General features: G+C 42.7%; 1 protein-coding gene across 1 annotated transcript in view; it reads right to left on the bottom strand.

The window, feature by feature from the left end:
- The window catches only part of adamts14 (ADAM metallopeptidase with thrombospondin type 1 motif, 14), a 75,532-nt gene that overhangs the window by 4,187 nt on the left and 61,104 nt on the right, over positions 1–10,241 (bottom strand). The window contains exons 12-19 of the mRNA XM_008294886.1: positions 9,115–9,287; positions 8,757–8,890; positions 6,953–7,076; positions 6,651–6,731; positions 3,888–4,051; positions 3,366–3,531; positions 1,425–1,557; positions 1,069–1,276 (exon numbers count right to left, since the gene is read on the bottom strand). Coding sequence (XP_008293108.1) covers positions 1,069–1,276; positions 1,425–1,557; positions 3,366–3,531; positions 3,888–4,051; positions 6,651–6,731; positions 6,953–7,076; positions 8,757–8,890; positions 9,115–9,287 — 1,183 coding nt within the window. The remainder of the gene's footprint in view (positions 1–1,068; positions 1,277–1,424; positions 1,558–3,365; positions 3,532–3,887; positions 4,052–6,650; positions 6,732–6,952; positions 7,077–8,756; positions 8,891–9,114; positions 9,288–10,241) is intronic.

Genomic DNA, 10,241 nt, shown 5'->3' with positions numbered 1-10,241 from the left:
CCGCTTCAAACCCCGAGTCAGATGCGCTGCGACATGTACGAAGTGCGGCTATTAAATAATGAGTCTGGGATTACAGCACTTATAAATTATTTACTTATTATTAGTTCTCCCCTTTGGTTTCAGTCCAACATTGAATTATGGTCACATTGATTTGCCCTTTGTGACAAGAATTTACAAAGAACATGCCGAAGTGAAAACACATTTCTACAGAGTAAGCTAAATAAAATAAATATAAAAAATGTAAATAAGCCAGTATTCAGTAGATGCACCGCTGGTTGCTATGACAGCACTGAGCCGGATCATGTGCACAGATCTCAGTCCGTCCTTCACATCTGGACACTTAAATTTTTGGTCATTTCAATTTGAAACTGATAAACTGTTCAGACCTGCTGGTGACTTAATAGATCTGGTTACAGGAGTAAAGCTTCAACCTGCAGAAACAGACTTTTTGGGCCACTTGGTAGCAGCTGAACCCGACTCAGGACTTTTATGTTTCCATATGTAGAAGGTCTTTGGGGGTCCATTGGAAAGAATATGTGCAAAATATGTGTTGGTATTCATTATAGACTTTTATACGGTGTTATTTTCTGATAAGTTGACGTATTTTTGGTTCCAAATGCTGACAAATGTCCCTCTTTTAGTATTTAAAAAAACAAAAATAAAAACAATACCTGTCGATTAAACCAAATGGCCTGAACAGGGTTAAACAAGCTGAATGAACACAACACTGACACGTTAATAATGTTTTAAATTTATGGCAACCTTGTTAGAAAACAGGTGCTGATTTACTCATGAAGCATTTATATCGAGTTCAGTCTGACGTTTAATCTCTTTCTGTAAGTTGTACTAGTTAGACTGTTTTCAAACTGAATGTGAATCAAGTTTGAGGTCTAACATGTCGACGATAACGCCACGTTTACTGTCAGTACATTAGCATGCTACTGTTAGCATCAGGTCCACCACTTAGCCAACACAACGGCTACACATCAGGAGGTTAACGTAGCGACGTAAACCTCTACTTATCCTAATGTATGGTAATAAATAATGAAACACCACAGCTCGTCTCACCTGAGACCACGCCCCCGTCCTCCACTGGGCGGGGCATACGGTGTGGTTACAGGCCCTCCTCATCTCCGGTCGGCTGTCGGTGCAGTGTTTGCTGTGGACCACCCTGTTGGTGCCGTTGTGGAGCACCTGCATGCACTGCACCACCCGGGTCTGGTAGCCGAGCTTCCCGCAGGTCTTGCTGCAGGGGCTCCAGTCCTCCACCACCCACCTGCCAGCACAGCAGCCCAGCAGTTATTATTTCCTCTCCGCTCGTTAGAAACAGCGCTGTCCATTAAAGCCATCACTATTACAACCCTGCAGGTAATAACCACTGTGTGCCACTTTTCGATGCCTATTTGGAGCCGGAGGTCACTTACGTGGGCTGGCTGCACTCCTGGATGTTGCAGCGTTTACGGATGGGTTTGGGCTTTTTGCTGGTTTCACAGAAGTTCCGATGCACCAGACGGCTGTCGCTCTTCCTCCTGCAGCCGTACTTGGTGTACTGTATACCTGAGAGGTAAAACGTGTATGTGATTAATGATCCAGAAGGTCAACGGTCACGTGCTCATACAGTATAAACAGCGAGGTCCAAAACTCTGAGATTACATGAAACAACTCGTATTTTAATGCAAACTAAGATAAATATTTAAGATTCATCACGACTGTTGGGAAGCCACTCATTTGTACTAAAGCTCAGACTTGGTCGAGTCGTATCCCTCCACGCTTCAACACTCGAGTGGATCTGATCGGCTCATCAGAGGCTCAATCGAGTGAATCAACCTGCAGCCATTGTTCACCTGCTGCGCCTCCAGCTTGCAGCAGAACAGGAAACGGCACCGCTATACTCGGTAACATCAGAATAAACAGAAGGTGTGAGACGCCTTAATTGTTTTTCTGAGCCAAGAGGCCATTTCTCGAGGCTCGGCTGACGGTTTCTAAGGGCGTCTGGTGAATGGCTCTCTGAAACACTTTGTGGAAATTCGATCAGTTGTAGCCGAAGCACGAGTCCTGATAATCACACCGCTAGAAGATCAATCCATCAAGCTTTGTTCACCGACAGACAGAAAGACAGCTCGAGGAGGCGAGACTCCAAACAGCAGGAATCAAAGGAAGGCTTTCACCGGTGGACCTCGGAGGACGAGTGGTTCCTCTCAGGAGGGGAAACGAGGCCAAACGCTGGACTTTTCACCGGCACTGGGTGAATCCAGATTTACGGCGGTAACAGAAGGGTGCGTGCCAGGAGAAGACAAGAGAAGAATTACGCAGCAGTTCATGAAACCCGCAGAGGAACACGGCAGTGGGAATGTCAGAGCGTGGGGGCGTTTAGCTTGAACTCCACGTTTAGCGAGAAGAAGTCGAGCTTCATCCTTATATTCTGCAGAGATTCAACTTTTCTTTACTAAAACTGTTCAGCTGATATAACGAATAACAGAAACGTATTAAATATGAAATGCATGCACTCGATGCTACTGCAGGACTTTGCATTTACTTTGTTGGTGTCACTCGTCATTATAATTTCATTTGATTATTAATAAATCTTTATTATTATTCCAACTTAAAGATGTGCATTACAGTGTTTGTCTGTTCCTGTTTGAGCCTCTTTCCACCGACTCCTCGTAGACCTGAGGATAGATTTTATACTGAATCCTTTCACAGCCCTCGAGGCCTCTCTCCTGGGTATGTTTCTGACCTTTTGGTACCTTTTTGCACCAGTTTGCATTTTGAAATCCTTGTGCAGAGGTGTTTTCTCTGGAGATGGAGTATTTGCACTCAACCCAGCGATGTCTTCCTAAAACATACTCACATCAGAGCGCCTGTCCTCATTTTTCTTTAATATCCTTTAAACTGTCTTTTATTGCTTCCAATATTATTTCTGCTTTTCTTCCAACACTGATGCTCATATACACCACTGTGTGATTCATCCGTCTCCTAAATCCTGATGGTTTTATTTATATTTTGCTGCTTTTGGAAGAAACAAAAATCTGGATTTTTAAAAAGTTAAATAAAGATCATTATAATTAAAATCAATAGATATTACATTTACAGCTATCTGACACTGGCAAAAGAAGTCATTTTTCACTTGAACTACCTTTTTTTTTTAAACAGTTAGCAAACTCCTGTCAGTTTCTTTTCTTTGAATCCATCAACCAACTAATCGAACAGTCGTCTAAAGCGTTCACTCTGCAACACCGACAGCAAACAGGTGGTAAAACTTCACAAACACATCCAGCGTTGCCTTTGTCTGGACATGCACGAGGTTCTAACTTGCAGCCTTGATCGTTTGTCTGTGTTGTGTAGCTCCACATACGCTCACTGACCTCCGCCACAGGGCTTGGAGCACTGGGACCAGCTCTTCAGCGCCCACTCATACGTGTCCAGTTCAGCCAGCAGCACGTTGTTGTTGGTGATGAGCGGTAAGAGGTCCTCGTGTATGATGTACTTGTACGTCAAGCTAACTTTTGCGTCTTCTTCCTGAGGAATGACCTGCAAGTAAAAGAATGTTAGATGTTAGAAAAGCTGCGCTATACAGATAAAATTTAATTAAATAACCCGGTTGTTTCCCATATCGTGGGACTGTAGGATGCAGATGGTGCATTATTGTACATTGGAACTATGTCTTCTGGATTTGGTAAGGTGAGGACCATTTAGTTGCTCTCTTGTGTTCGTACTGTATTTATTTGAATGTTGTGAATTTAAGGTTCTGCCGGGGTTCTCAGGGACTGTCAGGCCTGCTCAGATTGTTCCAGAGCGTCACTCAAATGCATGTGATCCCAAATAAACGGGTGAATCTGACAGAGCGTCCCGTCTGAGGCGGGATAAAACCTGAACGTCCCACTCACCAGAACCACGATGCCTTCATGCAGAGGTCCGGCCGTCTTCAGAGTCTCCTTCTCGCTGTCGATGGAGTACTCCCACTGCAAGCCGTTCTCGATGAAGGTCTTCGCTTCAGCGTCTTCGCTTTTTGCGTTCAGTATGAAGTTTCCAGTCACTTGATTCTTCACAGCTGTCGACAAAGAGGCAAAGGCGACTTAATGCGACAAAAATGTGCGTCGTTTTCATTCATTAAAGTTCTCAAAAACTGAACAGAAACACAAACGAGCTGCGGTTAGCCGACGATAATTCCTCCGAGTCGTGCTCCGGCTCTTATTCCCACGAGCTAATAGAAGCCAGAGAGGAAACAGAGGAGAGGGTTTGACTCGAAGCCAAGCCGAGCCTGACTCACTCCATTCAGTCCCACAAAGAGTCACTGTGAGCTTAAAGATATACGCGTGTCACTTCTTCTTCTTCTACCTGAAGCCTCGTTTCTTTACATATAAAATCCTTCAGTTTAGATGTACTGTACATACAAAGCCTTTATTTATCAGCATGGGTCGGAAACAAGCAGCAGAAATCCTTTTTTTTTTCCCTTTCACATGACCAGAGTAGCTCCCTGATGTAACTCAACAGCTGTGCTAATGGCAGCGTAACAGTAACATCCTACAGAGAATATTAATATAGACTCCCTGGAAAATACGAGGTGATTATTTATGGCTTTCTAGTGAAATAATTGTTTGATTTTACTGTAAATATGTGATTATGAAGGCATGGATGAGAAACCTCCTCCCTCTGGTGTCTGTTAACTACGTAGAACCTCGTATTCTGTTTAATCTCTCGACTGAAACTTGACATTTTAGGCATCAAAGCTCTGAAAAGTTTTGAGCCGATTCCTGTACGAAGCGAGAGCGGATGCAGAGTCAGCATATTAAAAAGCCGAGTCATATAAAATGTGAAGGGAAGACTTTGGAAGAACTTAATACAGAAAATTTAATATAAGAATTTAGTCATCGCCTTTAAATCTTATTCTCGTGTGAGACAAATCTGAAGCCATGAAATCAGACGAAACTTCAAATATGAATTTTGCTGCAAAGAAGCTACAGATTCTGAAATATAGATGCTTCACACACGTCTTCAACCTGTCAGAAGATCTCCAGTATCATCACGGTTTTAAGGTGGACACCCAAGATAACCAACTGAGCATCCAAGCAAATAAGGTCACAATCCTCCTTTCTCTTCCTGACTTGAGTAACGGCCAGAAACATGTTTTGTTTTTCTTGCAGAACATTGTAATGCCACAGTGACCTTTTCCATATAAAACGTCATCACGTTAATCCTACTGGTTTGATTTGTTGCTATAATAAGTTTAGGTATGCTCAGGTTACAGCCAACCATGTCCTCTGTGAGGTCAGAGCGACATTTGACCACCTGATCGGTTCATCTATAAATCCACGTTTGTGCCAAATCTGAAAAAAAAAAAAAAACATCCTGAGACGTTCGTTAGAACCTGAGAACAGGCGACGCAGGCCGACGCTGGAGCGGAGGTGTAAAGAAATGCATAAACTTCACTCGTGCTGCCGTCTAATTCACATCCTCACACGACATGTTTACGTTCATTAGATTCCAAACCGTCCTCGCTTTACCCTAAATATCTCATTTCACGCAGAGAGCAACACTACGAGACGGCAAAACAGAAGTAATGTGTTTATTTCTGCTGCTTAACAGAAGCGCAGGAATCAATTACGCTACCTCGTCTCTGCTGGAACTGCTGCAAAGCCACAAGGCCGAAGGAAACTTTTGAATTTCAGCGTTTAATTATGTTACCGACTCTGCAACTGTTGGTGCAGATGCCCGAGACAACGGGGCTTATTCACTGCTGTGTAAAAGCTGCAAATCAGCATTCAGGATTTGTTGTTAGATTAGATTAGATTAGATTAGATTAGACAGGATTTTATTGATCCCTTTGGTCGGGTGACTCAGGGAAACCGGAGCAGAGCAACAGAGACGAGGAATTTTAGGAAAATTCATTTAAGGAAAGCAGGAAAAAAATTATTAAGAAGAACAACGCGGTGTGATAATAGTAATAATAAGAATAGTAGTAATGATAATATGAACAATAAGCTGTATAATATATGATAAGCATCAGTGTAATAGGTAAATATAGGTGAGTATGTAAAATATAAATGTGTTCAGATACAGAGGACACACCTTGACTGAACAGGTCCCTATGCTCACATTATCATCATTTTTTTATTTTTTTAAATAATTCTGTTGAACCACGGTTCAAAAGCAACGTCTGATTTTTATTGATTAATTTTCATAGAATTTTTATTTATTATTACTTTTGTCAGATTCAATTTATTTCTGTGACCGTTGTGGGTTTTTCTTTCATTAAAGAGACAAATAAAAAGATAAATAAATGTATATATATTACACAATAACACAGTGACAGAGAGAAGCAGCACAGTGCATTATTATCATTATTATTTTTATTATTATTTTGTTTTTTTTATTATTATTATTATTATCATTACTATTATTATTATTTTTGTTTTTTGTTTTTTATTTTTGTTGCCCTTTATTCCCCTGACTCTTGTTTGTTCTATCTGGATGATTGCTGCATTATTAAATTAGTTTATTTATTTCTGCAGCGTTCAGGCCTGAAGCAGTCAAAGACGTTACGCAACTCCTCCAGACCTGCACACCTGCACGTCTCCTCACAACCCGAGTTCTGTTGCTTCAGGTTCTGCCGACAGCATCAGACGGAGGAGGCAGAGCGGCTCACTCACCGATTATATGAGGGGACGTCTCATTCTCCTCGATGACGATGTGGCGGGCTCCTATTGGGATGTCGAACATTTTCAGCATACCTGACAAGACAAAGGGACGAGCACGGTGAGGCTGGGAGCCCGGAGCAGCGGACTCAATTATTTCAGAACCACGCAGAGTTTTGGCTGCAGCAGGGGGAACACTTTTCATCGAGGGGGCAAAACAAACAGTCCAAACAGAACCTGAGATCATTTGTTCCCTCAGCTGGTATGAAGTAAACAGAACCAGGCAGTGGACTCCTGCCCGGGCGGATGATAGTTACCGTTCTTTTTTGGTGTCTTGGTGAGCGTCAGCTTCACGGTGCGGCAGTGGGAGTTGTCCCCCTCACACACTCCACATTTGTCCTCCTGCTTGTACGAGCCGACCTCCTTGTCGCAGCCGACGTGCTGTGAAGCGGAGAGGGAGGGGAAAGGGCAGAGCACGTCCATCAAACCCAGGCGATGCAGCGCCTGACATTTATACACACTGAGATTGCTTCCGCTGGGAAAGCGATGCCACTGGAAGACACGCAGCGCACATCTGGTTTGGATGTGGCCAGCGTGAAGACGATGCGTATTGGAAAAACACTCAGACATAACAGAGGAGCAGCCAAAACAGTCAGAGCTGTGGCCCTGCAACAGTAAAAGCTTCCACTCCAAGGCAAATAGAGAGACAAAATAAAATAAAATAAATGTTTGTGCTAGAGAAAAGTGCAGAGATGCAGAATTTCATTCACATTTATGAGTCACTGAATATGTTTTTTTCTTTATCCTTAAATGACACTCTGCTAAAGGTTACAGCAGTGTGGGTGCGGCTCAGGAGGTATTTAAAGGTAATCTTCAATCATTAATCACCAGTGATGCTTCGTCCTGCCTTAAAATGGCTTAAATGTACGTCTACACTGGTCCTGCCTTTAGAATACTGGATCTATGAAGTGGTGATCTCTACAGTCATCCTCAGATCTATTCATCCTCCTCCATTAAAGAAAAGACAAAACTCACAACAGTCACTCAAATAACTGGAAACTGGAAAAAGTAATAATAAATAAAAATTTACTAAATTATAATTTAGTGAAATGAGATGTTGCTTTGAATTGTGGTTGAAAAGAATAATTTTTAAAAACAAACAAAATGTCATAATGAGAGGCCTTTGCTGATGAGCAGTGGTCCAGGATACCTGTCAACAGGTGCACAAGTCTGACAGAGTTACAGGAAACACCTGATGATGACGTCATGATGTTCATTAAATTTTTATTTATTATCACTTTTGTCAACTTATTTCAGTCACAGCTATATTTTTTCCTTCTTTAATGGGAGAGTGTGAATACATCTGAGGACTTCTTTATGTACTTCTGCCCAGTCGCTGTGAATCTACTCCACACTGCACAGGTTGTAATATAAAGGTAAATCAGCCTTGTTCAAACCACAGAAGAAGAAGAAGAACAATATGGAACCTTGAGCAGCTTTGTTTTCGTACCTTTGACTTTTTTTTTGGGACGCTGCATTTTAACAGCACAAAATACTACAACAGAAATGATCTCTGGTAGAAAAGCTGCCATAGAAACTAGTGTGGGAATAAACTTTTAAATCAGATTTTACTGTATTTTTTTTTAAAAGTTTGATATTCCTAGCTTTTACGATACATCTTTGAAATGGTTGTTATAACTTTAAAAGCATTTTTTGCTCGACCTTTTGTAAAATGTCACTATACTTAGAGACGCTAAATTCTCATATACGGCATAAAAACTGCAGGTTTGGAGAATAAAATCTGACATTTAAGGTTCCATTCAATGGTTTTGCTACTGGAAGTGTGTTCTCACATTCATTTGCAGAAGAAAAGTTTAAACCTGACTTTAATACTAGAAGGTTAGAGCAGCGTTTTGACAATCCCTGCTGCTGCGATGTAAAAACTCAAAGAGAAGGAAAATAGTTCATCAGTGAAGGGGGAGACTTTGCTTTTACTGCATATTCATAGATTCAGGTGTAATTTCAAGGATGGGGTCTCAGATGAGACCACAGGTTTCTTTCTTGTGGCATCGATCACATTAACAAAAGACTGTGTGCCACGTAGTTTGAGTGAAGCCTCACCAGACACTCGCCCCGAGCGCACACGCTGAAGGGATCCGAGTAGCTGCACCGCGTCCCGTCGTGCATCACCTGGTTCATGAACACCACCTCTCCCGTTTCCTTCGACTTGCAGCTCAGCTCACATTTACGGGCCTCTGAAAGCACATAAACACACACGATTCATCCGAGTGTGTTCAGGATCTGATAAAGACATCTGCGGGTCCCACAGCGCTGGTAACACCTACACCGGCTCTGACTGTGCGTGCGAACAGCTGCTCCTGCGAATCTCATCCGTCCACTTGTCGCTTTCGCGTAAAAACAAAAAATAAAAACTTCAACCTGACCTCAGCCAGCTTTGCTCGGCTCTGGACGGACTTACCATCTGGGTGCTCGTACGGCAGCCAGGTGTGCTTGATGTTTTTGTGGTATTTGTTGCTCCTCTGGACGCACTGCTGAGCGCGGAAGTCCTCGTACGGGCCGGCGCACTCCTCGGTGTTGCACATCTGGTAGTCGAAGGCAGAGCCGGGGCAGTCTCGGCCACCGTAGGCGGGCCTGATCGGTGACAGAAAGGGAGATTAGGATGTCTCTGCTCATAATAATATTCCCAAAAGCCAAAAAATAATTCACCTTAGTGTCTAAAATCCACTGTAATACAATGAAGTGGTTGAAAGCAGGTCCTTGCTTATGTAACACTGTAAAAGACGGCACAAGCAGCAAATGCACCAAGAGGATATAATGGATAGGAAATAACATGTTGAGACATTTATTAATATGAAACTGCCTTTAAATGATGCAGACATTGAAATAAATTGAAGAAACAGAAAACTACTGGTGTTCTAGTGGCATATAGTCGCGTGTTTGAGTCCCCGAAGACACATTTTCTTGATTTTTGAAGTGAAATGAAGTAAACACCACCTCTGCAGCAAACACAGTTTGAGAGTATTAACTCAGTATTAGCAACCTGCTCATCCAGCCAGCCTTCCTTTGCCAGATCCCCCCCACAGTGCACACACCATGTTTCAGATCACCTCACACGTTTCCAGAGATGCTGACGTCGGGGGACTGAGCATCGATTTGCATTCCTCTAAGTCGCTCACGTTGGGTTTTGAGGTCTGCTTTGGATCGTGTTGTTAGAAGCGAGGCTCTTTTCCCTTTCTTGAGCGACCGCGGCGCATTTGCATCCGTGTAGTGTTTCCCGGCTCCCACACATCGATCAGATTCCTTCACAAGTCCTCGGCTGATGGCAGCTGAGTGTCGTGATTTATGAGTCCTAACGTGTCGCGTGTAACATGGAATTGATGGGGAGTGCTTTTTGTAATACTTATTTGCAGCGGAGACTGTATTTCCGATACTTACTTCTATCTTTGTCTACTGCATAGAAAATATCACAGAAGGAGGCTTTTATTGTGAAAGTTTCATCTGTCACTTTTATGGAACAATAGATCTTCTTCCCAGCTCACATTTTGACTGGTCACAGTAGTCAACACATCCATCCATCCATCCATC

This window comes from Stegastes partitus, unplaced genomic scaffold, assembly GCF_000690725.1.
Source record: "Stegastes partitus isolate 25-593 unplaced genomic scaffold, Stegastes_partitus-1.0.2 Scaffold1005, whole genome shotgun sequence".
NCBI classification, from domain to species: Eukaryota; Metazoa; Chordata; class Actinopteri; family Pomacentridae; genus Stegastes; species Stegastes partitus.
This window is presented reverse-complemented; position numbering and strand designations above follow the sequence as displayed.